This window comes from Abrus precatorius, unplaced genomic scaffold (assembly GCF_003935025.1).
Source record: "Abrus precatorius isolate BTA unplaced genomic scaffold, Abrus_2018 Scaffold5, whole genome shotgun sequence".
NCBI lineage: Eukaryota > Viridiplantae > Streptophyta > Magnoliopsida > Fabales > Fabaceae > Abrus > Abrus precatorius.
The window spans coordinates 14,774,408-14,797,726 of record NW_020874395.1 but is presented as its reverse complement, the minus strand read 5'-3'; the positions used below and the strand labels follow the sequence as shown (position 1 = coordinate 14,797,726).

Sequence of the window (23,319 nt, the reverse complement as noted above, 5' to 3'; positions counted from 1 at the left end):
TAATACATTCATAATTTTTATTCTTAATTATTTTATTGTGAATTTAATATGTATCAAACACCATGGCATCATCATAATTGTAAGAATTGAAAGATAAACTAGAGTTAGAATAAACTTTTAGCAAAGAAAAATAATTTAAAAATGAATTAAATAAAAAAAAGAACTAAAATAAAAATTAGAGAATTAAATTAAATCAAAAATATTAGTAGAGTAAATTAAAATTTCACTTAAATATTAAAAAAATATTATTTTAGTCACAGAATTAATATCAACTGAATTCATTCTTTATTGTTAAGTGAATAGCTAAAAATTTTGTCCAAAAATACTATTTTTGTCAGAAATTAAAAGACAAATCTTACATTTTAAACAATTTGAACTAAATTTATATCAAATAAAAAAATATAAATTTTTTATTTATTTTCTTTTCAACAAATTCTTATCTAAAACTAGTATAAAAATATATTGGAAGATGATGGACAACACTTGTCAATATTGAAAAAGTGTATTACGTTAAAACAAATTAAAAAATATTCCGCATTATTTGCTAATAATTTTAAAAATTAAAATTTAGACACGGTTTATATATATATATTATCTTTTAAATAAATTTTAAATTTTAAGTATAAATAATACTAACAATAGTTTAAAATTTTATATTTAACATGGACTTGTTAAATATACTTTAGTTAAAAGATGAAGAAGGTGATTCATGAAATGTTAAATAAAACTATGCTAAAATTCACCATAGAAATTAAGTTTTTTCAAATTTATTAACAATCTTATCTATCTGTGCAATGTCACGGTCACTTCAACCCTCAATCATCTTAAACAAACCTCGATCTAGGATCCAAGATTTAGGTTTATCTTAAATTTAGTTGTAATTCAAATGAACTATATATCTCACAAATATTAGCTTTATTACATGTGTCATGACACATTCTACATGTGTTCAACACATATTTTTTAACTAATCAGGTGTAAAAAATAATAAACTTATTTATATAACCATCAATACTTATATAAAGTGGAAAATCTTCATCACATTATTATTTTTTATTAAATTTTTACTCTTTCCATATTTTCTTAACTTAAATCTTAAAGTCTTTCTTGTAGAATCGTCCATGTTGACCTAACTAAAATACTGTGAAATATAATTAATAATTTTGATCAACTTTTAGAAACTACTTGTATTAAGTATTTAACCTGCTATCAATAATTTAAGTCATTCGGAAAACTTTGATACTAATCAATTATTGTACTTGTCTAAATAAGTGGTAATATTATAGTTAAATAATATTAACAACGCACTCTCTAATACTCTTTTAGTGTCAGTTAAAATTTATTAAAAATTATTAATCTATGAGTGAAAAAGAAAAACTCACATAATTTTTATAAATTTTTTAAAATGTGTTGCTAGCGTTACTTTATTATGATTCAACACTTATGTTTAGTAGAATAGAAATATATGAAAAATAGTATACAATAGTGGGATAAGTGTTTCATTTATAAAGCATTTTTAACACAAAACTGACCAAACTTATATCATTTATATTCCTTTATTTATAAAAAAAAACTATTTTTATTCTTAAAAAATTCAATGCTACAACTTTTCATAAATGAATTTTATAAAACCTCTAAATATAATTAATATCAACAAAATCCTTTAATTTATCATTGCTACAAATATTTCCATTTTTTCCTTTAATGTTCAGTTTGGTGCTAACTTATTCTCCATTGCTAGCACAACACATTTCCCTCTATGAACATTTTACATATTTAGATCTTTCCTTTGCTGATGCTCCCTCTCTTTCCATGCATGGTTAGCTTAAATCATGATGATGGGTCATAGGAATGGGCTTGGGTCTACCATCTTTTGTCAAGGAGTGGTGGCGTTGTTTGATTGGGCCTCCCATGGCCTTCACTTTGATGATGGGACAGTGGCCCTTAGGTTTTATTTTTTCTCTTTTTCTCTTTACCATCTCACTGGAAAAGGGTAAATTTAAATGATATATTAAATAAGGAATTGTTGGCTACACGTCAAGCAAGTATATCCCTACAACTAACTTATGAAGATTTTTATTAGATATTATTAATATACTTTAAAATTTTAATTAAATTTTATTAAAAAATAAAAAATAATTTAATTAAGATTATAAATCTTAAATAAAAAGTAAAATTCACACATTTTATATTTTCAAAAAATTTTAACCTATATCTAAAAATGCGTTAAAAAATACATCATTAACATTTATCTTTCTTAACTGAGCAACAAGTTAATAAACACCGTTAAAAAAGCCCCCTAACTGTTTACTTTATAGCTCTGTTATAAAAGAAATAAACTGGTGACTTCTTCTAGACAAAAAAAAAAAAAGTACCGTACGAAGAAGTAACTTATCAAGTAATAAAATTATTAATATTAATTTATATAGACTTAATTTGAATAAAATTGTAAATAGTACAAATAATATAAAAAAATAACCAAAATTTTTATAAGAAAAAATTTTTATCATACAAATAAAAAAACAATTTTTAGAAAAGTTAAATAAAAAATATTTAAAATAAAATAAAATAATTTAATTTAAAATTTTAAATGAATTTTTATTTATTTTATTACTTATAATAAAGACTAAAGCAGAGTTAACTTATTATATGACTCATAAATAAGTTAACAAAATGACTCGTATAACATATTTTAAAATTTATAATATTTATAATTTAATCTTTAATAAATTTTATAAGTTAAAGATATTTAAATATTAGATATTTAAAATATATCATTTATTTGTTTATCTATTTTAGAGAAAGAGTTATTAGAGTTAGTTTCTTTTTTATTTATGTAAATCTTAATTTTATTATCTTGAATTTACTTATTTTTCATCCTAACTCATAGTTTGATAAATTCTATAGATATGGGTGAAATTTAAGTGATAAAAGTTTAAAAAAGATATTTAAAATAAGAGATCGAATAGAATGAGGTAATTCTTGTTTGAAAAAATATTGTTAAATTTCTCTTTATTTTACTTCAATTTTTTTTTTGTCTTCCCCTCTCAACTAGAATGCAAATTTTTTTCACATATTTAAAACCTAAATAACCATACTCTTTTTGCATACCATGCTTTTAATTGTGACATTTGTAAATGAAATGAATTAAACACGTAAAGTTAGTTTTTTTTTCACTCAATCTTATTATTTTATCTCACTTCTTTTTCATTCTAACTAATAGATTTTATAGATATGGTTAAAATTTAAGCAATAAAAGTTTAAAAAAATATATCTAAAATAAGAGATTTGATAGAATTATATAATTATTGTTTAGAACAATGTTGTTAGAGTTTTGTTAAATTTCTTCTTATCTTACTTCAATTCCTTCTTGTCTCCCCCTCTCAACTAGCATGCAAACTTATTTCACAAATCTAAAACCTGAATAAACATTCTCTTTTTGCATGACATACTTTGAGATGTGATATTTGTAAATGGAACGAATTAAATACGTAAATATCATATAGTTATCTTAATTATGTTAAATACGAATAATTTCACTAAATCGATATAGGAGTCATGATTAAAAAAATGTAGTTGAAGGCTAAAAACACAATATTTGTAATTTTTGCTTAAGCTCTATTAAATTTACTTGAGCTAATTTTAGGTAATAATGAACCAACAAATGTTATGACAATTTTGTTTAAACTATGTATATTTAGCTTAAATGAATATTAAAAAAATTTTAAGGCTTAAGTTAAGTCTTACACGCTTAAATAATATTAATTTAATAAGTTATGTTTTTGTGTAAATTTTTTACTTAAGCAATTTAACATTTAGGTTAAGGCGAATATAAAGTCATTATACAAACCAATTTGTGATCACTTCGTAGGAAAGACATGGTGAAGATATGAAATAACATTCAATAATCAATTAATACATAATTATATTTTAATTATGAATTTAAATTATGAGAATGAAAAAAAAAATTTAAATGTGAAAGTCATAAACTTTACAACTCTATGATGACATTCAAAACTATATTGATTTAATAGTAATTTTTTATTATAAAATAAAATTTAATTAGTACATATCAATACAAATCTTCTTAAAATTAAGATACAAATATGAAACACATATAATGCTTGAAAATGTTAAAAAGTAACTATAAATACAACTACAAAGACAGTGAAAATACAAAATAACAATGTTTAAGGGTTTAAAGAATAATTTTAAAAATATTTAATGAGGACTAAATTATAAATATATAAAAATTATTGCTATTAGATTACCATTAAAAAGCCTTAACCGTTTATACTTCTTATACTACATCCAATTATTCAAGGAAACTCATTTACTCATGTACTGCCTATTTGCTAATTAATGTTAGTCTTCACGGATATTTTTTTTTTTTACGTTTACTAGTGTTTTTTGAATAGTTTATGTAAATGGAATTTAAAATTTTTTCATAAGTTAAAAGTAATTTATGTTATTGAGTTTTAAAGAAGACAAATGATTTAAACAAGTTTTTAAAAATAAGTTGATTTTAACTTTCAAAAATAGAATTTAATTCATTATATTACTTAATTTCTATTTTTACAAGTATTTATTGATAATTTTATTAAATTAATTATTTAGATATTAAAATAATAACATTGTCATTATATTTTTATTGTAATAAATATTTTTTAATAAGAATTATTATTTTTAATACATAAAATCAATTAAAAATTAATGTTAACAAAAATCAATGAAAAAACACAAGCTATCAACACCGCGTTGATGACAGACAATGTTGCACCGAAACAATAGAACTGCACATATACTGAAGACAACCACAACAGATAAAGCTTAAACTCATGAAAACAACAACTTCTACCCACTAGGACTTGGTTTTAATTTAGTCTTTTTATCGTAAGTATCGTAGCTTGAAATTTTGATCAATTGAACATTACATTTATTTCAATTAATAAAGCTTTACTTTAATTTTTTTTTCTTCAATGAGCTAAAATGGTTATTGTGATTTAAAAATTGAAAAGAGAAGTTACAAGAAGTAAAATACCAAATGATAATAATAATTGAAATTTTAAGACACTTGTTTGACTTGTAATCTATGACTATAACATGTGATTAACTGCAAAGCCTATAATTAAAATCTTAAGATTCTATTAACCAATCAAATCAGTTACAAATAGCATTAATCGATTTCTTAATCAGTGTTCTAAAATCACCGGTTAATATCGCGAAATATGTTATTATTTATATTTTTTATTTATCCATACATAATTTTATTCTCTTGTTTTTATATTTTATTAAACTTGATATGATATGATATTAGATTTTATTAAAGTTTATTCAGAAGACTTTATAAACATTTAATAAAAATAGTTCATAAATTTATTTTAATAATTAAAAATTTATCAAATAAACACTTAAATGAAATATATCACACAAAATGCATCGTACAATCATCTGATTTCCAATTTCTCTCGGATCTTAAGAATTTTGATAGATAAAAAAAAAATTGTAAAAATGAAGCAACAACATGTCATGTCATATAAAAATTAGAATAATTTGATTTTATAATGCTTGCACTGCAAAAGGGTCCTGTAAAAAGATGAGAACGTGGAACAGTGCATTAACTGTAAACAGTGAATAATAAATGTGGCACTGTATCGAGGATTTAGCAGAAGGGCACGTGATGACCTTACAGAGGGAATCTAACGAAGCCGGTTCCCGAGACATATGGTGTTAAAGGATCCAACAAAAGCAAAAGATAACAGCTAGCACCACTGCACTTGGTCCACCACGTTACCATCATCATTCACACGCCACCAACTTTTTATTTTTATTTTTTCAAGTTAATTTTTGCTGTATAATTATAGATATTTTTAATTCAATTTTAAGTTTTATTTCTTAAGAATTAACACCATATTTTATTGACATAAAAGTTCAATTTTAAATAAATTTTGTATGATAGTACAGTACTGTTTATATTTTGGTTTTCTAGAGCAAAAAGGGTTAAAAAAGCTGAGCTGTTTTGGTGAAAATTCCATGCGTTGCCTTCCAAGTGCTTTATTTAAGTAAATGAAATGAGAGTAGCTAGGGATAGATAGGGTTTTCATAGTGGTCAAGGGTTATGAACCTTTTGAATAGCGTTGGGGTTGTTGCGGGTAGATTTAACACTAGTTTTTCTATTTGGAGTAGCTAGCTCATGGATCTCTGAGGCCATATATATAGACCTCTCTTTGTCATCAATTTTGTGGTGGATCTTAGATCTCAGATCTACGTTCATGTTTTGCTTCTGTTTTGTTAGGTAAAATAACGTTTGATTCTGTTATTTTACCACAGAGTTTCATGTTTTTGTTGAGATGAGCTACAAATAAAAGGTTTTTTTAGTTCCATGTTGGGTGTGGTCATGTACATGAGTCTTTGTGGCAAGGTTCATATGTTTCTTTGATATTTTTTTTGTGGGTGTCTTGGTTTGTTGTAGCAAGTTAAGTTATTAGGGTTGGGTGAGTGAAATGATGTTGGGAAGTTTTAAGGTTAGGGTTTTGATCTTATTGTTCAAAGAAGAACACAAAAGGGGGTTATGGAGTGGAGCTCCTTGAAGTCCAATTGAGGATCTTGCTGGGTTGATTGAGCTGCTGAGCTATGGATCCCACAGCCCTACCCATCAGATGCTTTTGTGGTAGTTTTGTGGCTTCCATATCTTGGGAGCTTCATTTGCCTATAGTATTATCCTTCTTTGGATTGAAGGGAGCTCTACACCTTTCTCTTCTTTTCTAATATAATATAAATCTAATTTATTACAAGTTCACTGAGGCTTGTAAGTGTTTTATATTAAGCTTTTTGTTTTCTTCTTTTTCCATGATCTTGATCTTGCTGGGTGGAGTATATAACATGGTCCAAGGTACGCACGTAGATCTATGCCGAATTTGTGTGCGTCATGGAAGTGAGGCTGGTATGAAATTTCCTATATGACCATTTTGGGAGCTTTATTTGTTGCATTAGTCAATTAATACTTCGTTATGGTTGACTGTTTTTTACTTCCATGTTTTGTTGGATCTGGACTTGCATGTTTCTGGTAAGGTCATGATTCATAGAGAAGTTTAGTTTACTTGCTTTCAAGTTGTATACTGAGTGCCTCATGTTTTCTGATCTAGCATGAGCCTGAAGGAATAGTTTATTTTATCAAATAATACTTTTATATTTTCTTTTCTACCATTATTGTTATTATATCAATTAAACCTGGGAAAATTTATTTATTTTAATTGAATGCATGTATATCCTTGGAATTTCTCACATCTTTTGCACAGATCCACGCCCTTACCTCTTACTCTTGGCGATTTTTCCTGCGTTGAGATTTTTACATAATATTTATTGAATAATTTTGATGAGAAATGTAATCGAAAGTCAAGTCTTGGGCTTGTCCTTATAGTTGATGCATGAAAGATGAAGATGGAGATGGAGATGGAGATGGAGATCTAGATCTACTTTAATGTGACCAAAGACAACGGGTTTCCACTGATGAAGACTCGTGTATATTTTTCACTCAAACTCTAACTTGTAGAGTTGTGTATATTTGATGGATCTGTTGTTTGAATTTTATTTTATTTTTTTGAAAAAAAAAATAGCATTACCAGTAATAGTCCGGTTGATTATTTTGATTTTTTTAAATTTTTTGTATAGAAGCATCTCAAAATTATTTAATTGTAACAAATAATTAGTTTAAAGCAGTAATATTAACTTATAAAATTTAGTAGATGTGTATAAACTAAATTTAACGTTTAAAATTAAAACTTGTTTAAATCAAAATCTAATTTATTATGCTCTAAACCTACACTAAGTTGTAAATGCATCAGATTTTTCTTGTAACACACGTCTGCATTTCAATTATTTAGCGTAATGCATAAGTTGCTTAACATAAGCTGGGCACAAGTTTGAAGCTTGAGTTAGCAAGGGAATTTTTTTAAAAAAATTACAGTATTATGTTATATTTATTGATAAGAAGTCAAAAGTATAATAATGAAAAATAAAAACTTATAGAATTAATGGTCTTTAAATTTTAAAAGAAGACATATATTAAATTTTGAAATTTTAAAGAAATCATAAAAATTCGTCAAAAATATATGTAGTGACATTAGATGAAGCAACTAATTTTAGTAACCTCAGTCAAAATAAAGATTTGATAAAATTAAATAATAATATAAAATTTATTTTATAGTCTAAAAAGGTTAATATATAATATAGATTAGCACAAAAAAAAAGGTTAATATATATCAGTAACTATAAATTTAAAAACAAAATTCTTAAAAGTAAATTTAAAATTTAAAAATAATAATTTTTATAAATATAAAGATAGATATTTGTAAAAAAAATAATGTATATGTATATATATATAATAATAAAACTAATAATTTTAACTTTTAAAATAAATGGGCAAATGAGTAAAAATAAATAATAAAAATATTATAATAAGAAAAGTTTAATTATAAATAATTCATATTTTATTTTTAATAAATTATAATTTAAAAATATGCAAATGAGAAAAAAGTTTAAGAATGTTATAGTCTTGGCATGTAAAAGAACTAAATCCACCCTAATCTATGTGGAAGATATATATAGATGTGAATTTTGGTTTTATTTTCTAACAGGTAACAGGTACCATGCAAATAACCCAACATGAAAAGATACAAAAACTGGTCTTCATAAGGAAATCTAAGTCTCGAATAGATGTCAGAATTTGAGCTGTTCTTGATCATGGATATGACTGCATGCCAACCTCATGACAATGGACGATATATATTTTGAGTAAATATTATTTTTATGGGTCTAACTTTTTATAAAAATTAACAAAGATAACAATTTAGACTAATTATAATAATTTGTTCATTTATCTTAAGGTGATGATCATTTTATTTTTACCAAGAATGCTCACAACTACATAAAAAACTTGAGTTATTAGCAAAGACACGTCCTTTGATATTTAAAACCCTCCTTATTTAAGCCATTGAGCATGAGTCATTGGGTTAAACTCGATCCACAAGTTCAAGGTGCTCTCCTTGTAATCTTAGAAGTTAGAAGCAAGTCGCAATATAATTTTTAATGATTTTTTTTTAATTTCTTGACTAATGGTACTCATTAGAAAGATCTAGTAAAATAAAGTCTTATCAAGCATTTATCTTTTCTTTTTTCAATTATTTGTTAGCTGAACACTTAACTAGTGTTTGGCTAAACTTATTTTGAGTTTTTGTTTTTCTTAAATAGAAAAATTAGATCAAACAATTTTTTTATTTAAAGAAAGCCTTTTCAATAAAATTTGAAAAGCTTTAAAAATGTTAAACTTACAAGTTTTTTATTTCTAGAGTTTATATATTTTTTATTTCAAATCCCAATATCTAAAAACACACTATAAAGCAATGAAAAGAGCAAACTATAAGAAATTAACTGAAAAATATCTTTTAAAATTTTAAAAACATAAAATTAGTTTGGTTTTGTTAATTTGAGTTGGTTTAGTTGTTTTATTTAACTTATAAATAGATCATTATTTAACTTATACATATTTGACATTCAAATAAAAAGAAATGATAATAAGACATTTTTTTTAAAACACATTCTTGCCTATTAACAAGAAATTTATTGGAAACTATAAAAATTGTGTTCAACTTATTAGAATAATTTAATTTATATCGTGAATTATTTTAAAATATTTTATTTGATACATAGCACGTTCTACTAGACCTATCTTGATTACTAGTATTAAGTACAATCATACTTTAAACTTAAATTATAAAAGTTTTGGACGACTTGCACTTGAGCATAATTACTAGTATTAAGTACAATCATGCTTTAAACCCAAGTTATAAAAGTTTTGGACGACTTGCACTTGAACATAATCTTACGTAAATTACACTTTGTACTATTTTAGTACAAAAAATATACTTTGTACTATTTTAGTTTCACTTTTATTTTTATTCGTGTGAATAATGTGTATATACAATAAATTAACTATACAACAAATTAACCATTGGGTGTTGAAAATAAGGGTGAATAGAATATGATAATTATCACATCATTTCTTAATCAAGTATTAAAATACTTTTAATTTATTTTATTACCTTTCTCTCTTTACTCTCTTCACTCTCCTCTCTTCTCTATTTTTATATATTTTTTAAATATTTAAAATTTAAAAATATATTAAATTATTTATATATTTTCTATAAATTAAAAATAAATAACTTATACAAAGTAAAAAATAAAATTTAATTTAATAAATATAGACAAAAAAGTAATTTTATCATTTTTTTTATACGTTCATGTTATATATATTTTTTTATCAAGTTTGCATCAAACATTGTATATGATAAAAGTTTATGATAGTATCCTATTTTACTTTTATCTAATACCGGGCATTAAGATTTTTTTAGTGGCTAAGATAGAATAAAAATAGATAAGATAAGTGTATTAAATAAAAGTATAATAGAATAACATCGTGATAAGTTTTTATTAAAGTAGAATAAAATTAAGATGGATAAAATTATTGAATATATATAATACGTATTTTATCTGATCTATCCTTATGTTGTCCAAAAAAAAAAGCTCATAATAATGGCATTCCATTCAATAAACTTAATGGAAAACATTATTGGTGTAATTGAAGAATCACAAGTCTATCCAATCAAGTAAAAAAGGTTAAGGAATGGAGTTCTTTTCAGTTCAAATGAGAGGATCTGGCTATGTTATGGATTCCATAGTTCTCTTACTATCAAGTGCTCTGAGGTTGTCCTGTGGCTTCCATATCTTAGGAGCTTCATTATCTCTGGTCTTATCCATTTTTTGGAGTGAAGGGAACTCTACCTCGTCCTCTCCTTTTATCATTTTTTTCAAACTTTGGCATAATTGTAAATATTTTCCAAAGTGGTTGAAGGCACGCACATAATTTACTCTAGGCAAAGGGTATGGTAGCATGTATATAGTATACATATATTAACCAATTTCATATGTTTTTAGTGACATACGTTTGTAGTTACAATCCTATGATTGTATAATTTTTTTTAATAGTACGGATATTTGAATTAAAAATATACTGTCTTATGATTTGATTTATTTTTATTTTTGATTTAATTCAGCATCAATTTTAAATTCCTCGTTTTTAATTGTTTAAACAAGTTCGTAAAAGAGTAAGCCTTTTCAATTTCTATGAATTCAACTATATTTATTCATATAAACAAATTATCTTTAGTAAAGGAGTAAAATTAAATTTATTGGTTTCAACACGCAACATAATAATACATATGCTATGGACTTTGCGTGTTATTCATTGTAAGACCTCTGACACAAATTTCCTTTTTTGGTAACATTGACACTAAAGTATTTGATTAAATACTCTTTCTCAGGAAAATTATGGTTCTATAAAACATAAAATTCCATCTTTTGCAGGTAAGTTGGTAAGCGCTCCATTGGGTTTATTTAAGGAGGTTAAATGGAAAACTTGTGCTGGTACTCTGGTCTGTGACGGTGATTAGGCTTCCTGTGGGCTGCATTTGTCATTGTATTGGTATGATAAAAAATGAGATTAGTTTAATAGGGGGTTGTTTTATTGATTCCACGAAATCTGTTGTTAAAGTTTATAGTTTTTGTTTTTGGGTGGTGGGGATCGTTTTCAGTTGTTAGAATTTTTTTAAAAAAATTTAGTAGTATTATTATTTTTTAATGCTCTTCACTAATGTTTTGAATTAGGATAAATTGCTAGATACGCAATTATAAATCATTTACAATTTTGGACCATATGCGCAAAATCCCTTGCAAGTGCTGTCATTAAAATTTGCTTCGATATGGAAAGCATTAATTAATCGAAATAATGTTATATAAAGTTAAAATTAACTTAAGATAAAGAATATGAGTAAAACTAAGAAAGTGTAAGAAACTACTCCAAATCTCCCATACTTTAAATACTCTGAGCAGATAGATTTTTATATCTTATTTCAGGTTCAATATTTTAAAGGCATTCCTTTGTATGTGCTATAGTAAGGACCTCAAGTATTTATTCAGCAAACTCTTATCACATTAGAGTTTATAACATAAATTTAATCATAAAATTTATCAAAATAAACTAAAAACACTTATTTTGATCAACTATGTTATCGGTTTTGAACGAACTTGTATGATTCTTCACTGATTCTGAAATCAAATCAGTTTTTCTTTATCGTGAAATCAAATTAGTTTTTTTTCGTTGAACAAAACTGTACAAACCAGTTGACTTGTTTTTCCAGTTAAAACCATTGAATTTTATAGCGGATCAAAACTCACCCAAAATCCAAACGTTTCAAACTAGACACTTCACACTCATGATTTTAAACAAAAGATACAAAATGACAACAGAATTCTTGCACTATGCCAGTTTACATGGTGCACCAGGCCGAAAATCTGCATACAGGCCCAAGCTCAGCATAATTCCATTTCCATTGTCCGTATCTCGGAACTAACTGTACCTAAAATTACTTGAAATTCATGATCATGGCAATGCGGGCTTTAAATTACCAAAAAGTTAGTACGGCCCTCTAATTACATGGCTTAGCCACTGCCCAATTGCCCAGAAAAAGTATACCAGCCCACATAATTTGGATCATTGACATCACCTTTAAGAATACCTACTAGGTCGTTTCCGCTGTCTCTGTGTCCTGTTTTGCAAGAAAGAAGAAAGGATTTCATCTTTTTCTTCCATATTGTTTGTGTGTTCAGCCACACCACCATGCAAAACAGTCTCCTCTTCAACATGCTTGGACATTGACGGCCCACCATCGTCAGATATGATGATGATTGGCTTGTTTGCACAATGCTCGTCACATGGTAATGCAGATCCCTTTTTCAATTTGGAAGAAGAGAATGCACCACGTCCTTTAGCAGCTTGACTCCTTTTCTTTGGTTTGTTTCCCATAAGGGACACAAGAGGCGGATCATCTTCGTCACCCGTCAAAGTGTTTGCATCTTCTGGTTTTCCCACTCGTCTGTCAGAACCAACATTCTGCTGCACGAACAAATCTTTAGTACCATCTGTAGTATCAAATGACTGAGACAACCCCACTTGCTCACCAGATGGGATTTGATTATCAGCCTCCTTAAATACAACTGTAGTCCTAGGAGAAAGGGAAGCTTGACTCAAAGTTTTGGTACATTTAGATAGCTTCTTTTTCGATTTGTTTTGTATAAAACATGCAAGAGTTACGTTGTCCCAATCTTGATTTTCAGAACTCTCATTACTGGTAGATTGACTCTCTGAACTCTCGACACAAGTCTTGACCTTGACACCCTGTACTGTATCCTCTACTTCATTGGGATGAATTTGCGTCCTTTTTGCATGTTTTTTAGACCTCATTTTCTCAGGAACCTTGCTAGCAAAACCTGGTACTTCTTCACTACAATTCTTGACCTGATCATCACTATGTACCCCTACATCTTGTACTTCCTCAGTATGTCGAGCTTTTTTTACACGTTTTCTAGATCTCATTTTCTTGGAAACATTGCTGCATAGAATAAAAATGGAATTAAAACAAAGGCACACCAAAAGCAATATTCAATTTCAAACATTAAGCGGCCAGCATAATATAATGAAACAACAACCCTAACAAAGCTGACATCATATCTGTAAGTTGTTAAGATTTAAAAGGAAAATGAAAGATACTAAAGGTGGAGTACCTTGACTTCCTCTTGCGCTTCTTCCAGTGATTCGGAGCAGCACCAACGCTAGATTTAGGAGCTAACATATGTAACGGTAGAAAATCATCCAGTGTAAGGGCTGGGCGTTCAGACTCTCGATCAACAAAGTTATTGGCAACAATAGACTTTTTCTTCTTTCTTGCTTCTTGAAGCAAGGGCACTTGTTCAGGACATATCACCTTCCATCTCCTGATCAATATAAAGAATACACAATATAATTTTTAAAATAGATTTTTCATCAACGAAGTTAATTCTGAACTCATACTTCCGGCATTGAGAATCAGTACGGGGAGGCACTTCTTCAGCTACCTTAGACCAGCAATATCCATGCTTTGCAATTGCAACTTCTAATTTTAAATCCTCTTCCTCAGTCCATCCTCCCCATTTCAAAGAAGGATCCAGACTGTTGAGGTATCTGCCATAAGAATGTCAAGTACTTTAACAAGAACCCTTTGTCATAAAAAAATTATGTCATCAAATTTTAAATAAAATGCACTACCTGTCCCTACACTGAGATTGGATCCGGCCAGGAACAAACTTGGCTATTTGATTCCATTTCCGTCCAAAAAGCATGACAGCTACAGTTAAGCGTATATTCTCCTCTTGAGTAAAGCTTCCTTTCCTCTCGGGACAGAGGGATTTTTTCCATCTGCATCAATTATAATTTAGCGCATCAGTGGACAAAATGCAGCCACCAATAAAAAACAACTTCAGTTCTCAAATATACTTAAATCCATGTCAATTTATTGAACCAAACACAGTTATACAAGTTTCAGCTTTTAACATAAGTGACTATGTTAGTGTATAATAGTCTTATTACATTTTCAAGAATATGCATGTCAACCCTATAAGAGAAACAAAGGAAATAAAGAATCTTGAACTACTCCAAAGGGACGTATTCTTGTCTCCCAGTCATGAAGATACCAAGGCAAGCCACTTTCAAATTTTGACAGGGTTTAAGAAGCACTGTGCCAAATGAGGCAGGAAAATAATGTGTTTCAAAGGCTAACCTCTAGGAGGACACAATTGTTTGTATATAAAACAATTCAACTTCTCTAAAAACATAAAATATCACCATCTTAAAGATGTGACCAGATATTCCCTCCCAATTTAAACCAGATTGTAAATTACTAACTAATACAACAGGGTAAAAAATTATTTGAGTCACTAAAACAATCACAAATGCTTTAAGCTCAACTTACAGCAGCATATATACTTTTCTCAGTCTTCCAATTTTCAACTATAATACCACATAAACAAATAAGGAGTTGAGATTTAAACAATACTGAGCTGAAATCTAATTATTGAATTGACAGTCGCTTTATGTCATGAAGACCAAATGATATGCCCTTGGGAAAAAATGATTTCAAATCACCAGCAAAACAGAAATTGTAAACTAGACATAAAATGTAGTGCATTATCTTAATTTGGGTGGATGTCGACCATGAGAACATTATTTGATTTTAGACAAAGGACTTGTTGCAACCATATGAAAGCTGAAATTACAAATATAGGACAAAATAGCTAACCAACCTATTTGAGCACTGGGTTCCTGTTCGCCGTTCTAGAACTGAAGCCACAGACTGCCAGTCGTTCTCACCAAAAAATGTCACAGCAGAACAGAGTTGAGCATCTTCTTCCTCAGTCCATTCACTATTGAGCATGGAAGGATTTAAGCTCCGTTGATATCGGGCCAAGCATTGAAATGGAGTCCTGTTTGTGGCCAATGATACAGCAATATCAAACCAGTTCCTGATGCCCATATCTTGGACAAGAAGCAAAAGAGACCTATCCTCTTCACCAGTCCATGTGCCTTGGTTGATCAAAGGATCTTCACAATTCAACCACCTGGGGTTGCAAACCATTAAAAACATTAGTAAAACATAAGTATGGACTCCATCCATTCATATGTATAGACAGTATTCTATGGTCTACATTAGATTCAAGAATGAGTGTCACAGACATCTGTGATGACAATCATCAAAGACATATTAAGCACCACCATGTTAAAAATTATATCATATACAGTCCCACCTGCATGATATATGTTGATCTTGAACTCTTATTGAAATCCAAAAATGGTAAACTGTCTGTGATGGTGATCGTCATAGATGTCTGCAATGATGCGGAAAGATATTTTTCACAGAAAGGCAATAAACATGAAACAAAACTCAATGAACTGTGTGGACAAGATTATGAATATGACACAGTGATAAAGAAGCAGCTAAACACACATCTGCTGTGCATAATGAGACAAGTTGATCCCTACCTCTTCCCCCACCCCCAAAAAAAACGGATGGATCGATAGAGCATTTTAATACCCAACCTGAATTAGGTGTAGAAAATACATTATTTCATTGTAAGCAGGATGCTAATAAAAGAGATTGCCAGATTGTTTTCAACTTGAACAAACAGCAAGCATGGCTAGTAAATCATAGAAACTCAATGTCTTAGCATCTCTTATCTAATTACACATAAAATAACATTGCAAAATGTTCAATCCACAGTATACAATAACAGTCAATGTAGTTCTCCAGGGACAAGATATGATATGAAGCACGAGCATAGCACAATGACAGAAATATAAAGCACTTTATCATAACTTAAACAATATTTTCAGGCATATATACACAAAAAATATAAGTTCCACATCCAGGAAATTCATACCTTGATTCACATTCAGCACCAGTACGGCCAACAACATACATGGAAGCTAACCGATCCCAATTAACTTTAGGTAAAAATTCTCTAATCCTCTCTGGTGTAATTTCAAGATCTTTAACAGATGAAATTATGCCATCCAAGTCATTTGCATCTCCAAATGAGCATTCTGAACTGTCAAGGAGGTACATCAAGGGGAAAAAAACCAAAACAAAAGAAGGACAAAGGTCAAATGGCACGATTAGTAATTTAGCAAAATATGACAAAACTTAACTGATATTACCTTATTCTATCTACAGAAATTTGAAGCAGTATTTCTTGGAATTGTTGCTTAATTCCTTTCAAAAGATTTTCTCTTTCTACATTAGACCATTTTTTCCTATCCAATGAAAGCGGAAATCTTTCCAGTACCATCTTATAATTAGCGACACGAGAATTCTCCTCCGGGCCACAACACATTGCAGATACTTTTTTATGGCTCTGCAAAAAAGCAAATCAAGGATTAGCATTTTAACCAATGACAATACTAAGGATGTCACAAATTCTAGGATACCAACCAGCATATACGTAACTACTAAATTACCTAAGTTTCTGTATTCGTTTGTTGAATTTTTACATTAGGCTTAGCCAATAAGATCATTATTAAGCAATATATTTGAAACCTAAATCCCCAATAGACAGACACTCAAACACAAAAACATGAATCAGATAACAAAGATTATATTTCACACAACCAATCAAACACTGCAAAGATTAAACACAGAAACTATGAAGCCCATACTGATAGGTCTGTGGGCTCACAATTGGTTAAGCCCAAAACTTTTGAAAAGATAAACTTCAACGCAAACTTTGAGATACAGCTCCAATACTTTAAATATGACTAAAATTACGTATGACTTTATCTTTTATTTTGTATCCTTAATGGTCTATTTGGATGCAAGATGAAATAGAAAGAAAAGAAATAGAATGGAAAATATTTGATGTTTGATTGGGTTGAAATAAGAAGGAAGGAAATGATAAAAAAAAATCCCTTCTACTTGTTTGGAAGAGTAAAGAAAAGTGTAAAAAGAAATAATTAAGTTGTATTAAAAATTAACATTGAATTAAAAATTTAAAATTTTTTCTTAATAAAAAATTCATTTCTGTTTTTTTAATTTTATATTATTTTGATATTTAAGAAAACGAGAAAAAAAAAAACTGCCCATTAGCCTCTCCCCATTTTTACTATTCATGTCCTTCAATTTTGGAAGGATTTTTTTTTGTGGTGGGGCCCACAAAAAAATTCCCTCCCTTCGCTTTCAGTGGAGCATCCAAACAAGAGAAGTTGACATCTTCCACTCTATTTTTTCCCTTCCCCTAATTTCCATAGCAACCAAACAAGGCATAAAGATATAGTAATAGTAGGCACTTACATGGATTCAGAGCGTGTCTAATCATTCTAGATATGTGTTCATTTGCATCAAACACGAGTCTAGTGAGTGAACACTATTCTATGTAACACTTATATTAGTGTTTATCGAAAAGAAACATGCATCCAAACATATACTAAAAAATTTTGAGTCATACTAATGATGCTTTTGGTGATGTTGTGACATGGGTTAGGGAAAATATGTAACTTGGTAGCATGTTTATGGGGAAAGTGTAGGTAGATATGGGCAATGGAAAAACTTGTAACTATGACTTTTTGCTACAATAACAAGTATTGTTTTTGTATACTGCAATTGCAATGATCATTAACCAATATAGTAAAATAGTTATCAATCTTAAATAGTGGAGCATAGCAGTTGACTACTATTCAAAATTTTTGTATCCAAATTAAACAATTATACTACATACATATAAATGCTAAAAATTATAAAAGAAAACTCAAAATTCACAACATATTCATAATTAACAACAAAAATTCATTGGTCTTAACCAAAACATAAAAGTAAATAACAGTAAAAATCAGGGAAACAAACAAAATTCAAAAGATATACTCATATTTCATATATAGGGCATCTTAAATATTCAATAAAACATGAGGATGAGGGTGCATAGTTCAAAACACAGGTGATTAAAAGTTAAAAATAGATAAAAGAATGAAGGGTGAGTGTTGCTACTCGCTAGGAATGCTGCATGAGATGAGTGGGTGTTGGTGACACAAAATACAGAGAAAGGAGGGTGGGCGTTGATCGAGGTGTGGGTCTTTGGCCACAATAGCAGCTGCCACAGTCACTATTCAAAAACACTACACTGTAGAAATTTAGTGGCTGCCCAAGGCTGCCCCTGCATTGCTATACTGCTGTCGCAGTGCTAGTGCACACTTTTGATAACTATGAAATAATAATGTAAATTGTATTAATGAGAAATTTTTTATGTCTATTTATAAATATTGTGCATTTATGTAAAGTTTTTCTTATTCATGCTAACATATCTAGCCCATATCATATCTGAAAGTTTTAAGAAATTTCCTTATTCAAGTATCTCTGTCGCATCATACCCGTGTTGTATCAAGTATCCAAGCTTCAGATGAGAGAAGTAGAATCATACCCCTACATTACTATTTGATATTATCCACCCAAATCCAATTTCTGTATAAAACACAGATAACAACTATAGTTTTTGTAATGCAAAAATTTATGTTTGAAACAAAGGAAAATATAAAATAACCAGTAATCTTCCAAGGGATAAATATACACTATCTGACCAGTGACCACCATTTCACACAAAATTAGTATGAATCATAACTCAGATTTCAGCAAACTACAAAGCATTACACAACTAACCTTTGAATTCTTTGGAGCAGAAGATTTTTTGGCTGATATTAACTGAACACGTGGATCCTTTTTCAGCGATAACGCATGCCCTGTTCTTCTAATGCAAGAAAGCTGGAAGTCCTTAAGAAGTTTAACTTTGTTCCTTAGCTGTTTATTCTCCTCAATTTTAGCTTCGAGCTCAATCAACTTACTTCTAAGAAATCTCTGCAAAGACCTGTTCTTCTGGATAGCATCAACAACAGCATGAGCTGAAGGAGGAAAACTTGTTCTATTCTTTGGTAATTTGGATGATTTGAAGGCATCAGGTTGACAACTCTCATCAAAATCAAAATGCTGTACTTCCATGTTCTCAGTCAACCAATCAGTGATCTCATCAGGATCCTGAGAAACAGGACATAAGTCACCACCATGTGATTCATAATGGATTGAATCCTTAGCAATGTCACCATCACATTCTGGTATTGATGTCTGATCCTCCTCAGGCAATGTTTTGGTTTTTCCTTCATGTGGACCTGATATTGTCAGCATGCAAAGCATTAGTGGAAAAAAAAAAAAAAAAAAACAGAAGCCAGAAGCCAGAAGCCAGAAAAGATAACTGACAACAAGATCACTTGGAGAATAGATAAACATACGCCCAACTCAACATACATCTAAAGTCAAGCAATACAAGAGTCACAAAATACAGAATCGACACTACGACACGAGCAGAAAACTACTTCAAAGAAACATTTAGAACATGTTTGTTTGCATTTTCAAAATGCAAACAAACATGCTCTTAGTATTCTAAAACTCATTTAAGAGCATAAAAAAATACATGAACAAGTACGAATATACATGTCACAGCACACATTAACAGCAAACCAAAATCAAATAATGTTAAGCCTCAATCACCACATACGTGAAGTAAAATTATTTAAAAATTTACTTAACGCTTTCGTTGTACTGTTATCCCTTCAATTCACATTCGGCTTCACGTAAAGATAAAAAGAAAATTCTAAATGACGAACAAATTTCGGAATCGATATTCAGCAGCAACTACAGCAAAAACGCGCATAGAATACCTTCGCCGTACTTAGAAAACCGTTTCATGATGGCGCGAACCGTCTCAAAATCATCCACGTCGTCATCATCCGACTTGGCTGTCAACGGCGGTGGCAGAGGCGGAATAGAAGACAAAGGCTGGTAGAGGCTTTGCACTCTTTTGAGACATTCGAGGTCGTCCTGTTCATCGTCGGAATCAGTGGTGACCGGAACGATGGCGTCGCCGGAGTCCAAGAGCGGGTCTTCCGCCGGAATTTGACCGGCACGGACGTCGAGGTTAGGACCGGCGGCAGAGTCGCTGTTGGCGTGGTGGCCGGCGATCATGCAGGCTCGGGCAATCGCAGCCATGTCCTCTTTGAAGTCATCGTCATCGTCGTCGTCGGTGGCGGAGAGATTGTCTTTTTCGTGTTCATCGGCGCGTGGAGTCATTGGATTGGGATTGTTAGGGTTTCTTCTGGTTTTGAGAGAGTGTGATTTGAAGGTGGTGGTGGCGATTCTGATGGGTTTGAATTGCCGCGTGTTTTTGGAGGAATGGGGAAAACAATGACAGGGTTCAGACGACGGCGTTCTGGTTGAGACCCTCTTTTGTTGCCGACTTCTTTTTTTTCTTTTCTTCGCCTTTGTTGCGATAAATAATTGTGTGTTATTATTATTATTATTATTATTATTATTTTTATTTTATTTTTGATTATCAAGTGTTTTATATTTTTCGCTTGTCGTTTAATTTTTTTTATATGATTTTTTTAAGGCGTATTTGTGAACAATAAGTATAAAAATAAAATACGAAATAGTTAAAAAGTATTTGTTATATTAAAATATAAAACATATTAGTGACAATAATTATAAATTAAGAATATATTTAGAAAAAATTATAAAAAAATTGACTTTATATAAGTTTTAAAATTTATTAAAATAAATTTTATGATAAATTTAATAATATAAATTAATCCTATAATAAGAATTCATTAAATAATCCTTTTAATTAAGTTATTATCCATGTTACATATCATAAAAGTTATCCTTTATCTTTTTTATAATTTTAATTTTTAATATAAATTCTTTAACAATTTTTTTATTTTTATTTATAAATAACAACAAATAATTAAAGTTCATGTTAAAAGTATTTTTTATAATTAATATTTTTTAAATAATCAAAAGTTATCAGTTTAAAAGTAATTGAAAAATATCCAATGGAATATAATAATTATTTTTAATCAATTTTTATTTACTTATCCTAAAAAAGTGTATATAATTATTAAAAGTATAATATGTTTAAAGTCTACTCATCACTCACTAAGATAAAATAAAGACAAGTAGAAAAATATAAGAACAAAAAATATATACAAACTATTATTTTATATTGTATTTTATGTTCACAAAAAAATTTAATACATAAGAATTAATTATGTACAAATAATAAAATTATTTTTATAAAAAATAAATGTAGCAATGATGATACTAATTAAAAACAATTATAATAGATTTAAAGTGATGCAAATAATAATGACTCAAAATAATAGTAGTGATAAAAATGATGAAATAGTAATAACATTAGCAGCAATGATAATAAAAATTATGATAGTAAATAATCACTATGATAATAGTTGAAATAAAACAATGTAAATAGTAATAATAGTGGTAACAGATAGGAACAATAATAACAACTTGAATTATGGTTGTATCTATTAAAGAAATTATTTGGCCTAAACTTATTCTATTGTATTTCTTTATAATATGACAATGAGACAAAAAAAAAAAAAAAGACTAAGAACAAGAAGATAAATTTATTTAAATAATATTATTTAGAAAACAAATTCTCAAAATAGATTTATTTTAAAACATACTCCTTGTCTAGGCTAATTTTTTGTCAAGTTAGCAACTGTCTCGCACCTGCATGGTCGATAACAATTTTTTAATATTTTTTAAATACTCTATCATTCCAAAATGTCTGATATAGCTTTATAAGCTGACACGTGGAATTGAACGAATAAAAATAAAATAATAATAAAATGAGTATCGGTCCTATAGATGCGATAGTAGTCACATGTCATAATAGAATTTGTATTATCCCACAAGCGACGATAGACGTTTGAAATCAACGGTTAGGGAGAAAGATGGACACATGTTGAAATCGTAGCTGTATCGGATTTAGAAAATCAACAGAGCTATCGACTAAGTTGGGGCGATACTAGTAGAAGTTGGACATCTGGCTTCGTCGAATCGGGTGCTGCGAACGGCTTCATCTTCCCCTTCCTCCTTCCCTCTCTCCATTAACGCCGGCATCAAGAAAAATTTTCATTGTAGCTGTGAAATTTTTCTGATCAAGTTTTTGATTTTGTAGTGTATTCAAAGGAATCTAAAGGTAAACATAACATTATGAAAAAAAATAAGTTTAATTTTATTTGTAAAAAAAAATAAATTGTTTCTACATGTTTTGAAATTTTATACATTGCAGTCCATTTTCGTTGGTCTTCTGCACATTCATTTTTGTCGGTCCTCTGCCAGTCCATTTTGTCCGATGACAGGTTAGTGATGAATGGAAGTTTAATATATTTTTATTATATTTTATTTGAATCCTTAAATTTTTATTATATAATATTATGTAAAAAAAATTGTAATATCTGAATTATTTTTTGTTTGAAAATTAGATTTAGAAATAGATTAAATGATGTTGTATTAGGAGTAGTTTAGCATTAAATTTAGAATTTTATGTATATATGTACATTTAAGTGAGTAAATTACGTTTAACTTTGTACTTAATTAATGTAAAAATAGATGAAATATTTCTTGTAATTAATAAATAAAATATATTAATGGTATAGGATTTTTATAAAATAGCAAAATGCATAATTATTTTAAAAAATGCATAGTAAAACATGAATTATTTATTAAAATTTGTAATAAATTTTATTATTGTTTAAATTAATTAAGAGGGTGATTAAAAGAAAAAAATGTAATGTAAAAAACTTTAAAATGTAGAATAATTTTTATTAGAAATAAATAAACTTTTAGGTCAATAGACTTTTAAAAATAGTAAATAGTACATGAAAAGATGTTATAAGTAAATTAGAAATTATTAAATTTTTAATAATAAACTTGATCAGTCTCGAATCAGTCTCATAATGGAATCATTTTTAATTTGATATGAAGAGGCAATTTA

General features: G+C 28.6%; 1 protein-coding gene across 2 annotated transcripts; it reads right to left on the bottom strand.

The window, feature by feature from the left end:
• Positions 1 to 12,302: 12,302 nt before the first annotated feature.
• LOC113866986 lies at positions 12,303 to 20,757 on the bottom strand. 2 transcript variants are annotated; one of them, XM_027501861.1, is made up of 10 exons: positions 20,180 to 20,740; positions 19,128 to 19,630; positions 16,643 to 16,839; positions 16,366 to 16,533; positions 15,968 to 16,024; positions 15,232 to 15,546; positions 14,198 to 14,347; positions 13,964 to 14,113; positions 13,678 to 13,887; positions 12,310 to 13,505 (listed from the first exon to the last, which is right to left on the bottom strand). In XM_027501861.1, the coding sequence occupies exons 1-10, from the start codon at positions 20,586 to 20,588 to the stop codon at positions 12,623 to 12,625; spliced, it is 3,042 nt and encodes a 1,013-aa protein (XP_027357662.1). In that variant the 5' UTR covers positions 20,589 to 20,740; the 3' UTR covers positions 12,310 to 12,622. The 2 variants fall into 2 exon arrangements, with proteins under 2 accessions (XP_027357663.1, XP_027357662.1); XM_027501862.1 differs by lacking the exon at positions 15,968 to 16,024 and having other exon boundaries at positions 12,303 to 13,505; positions 20,180 to 20,757.
• Positions 20,758 to 23,319: the final 2,562 nt, after the last annotated feature.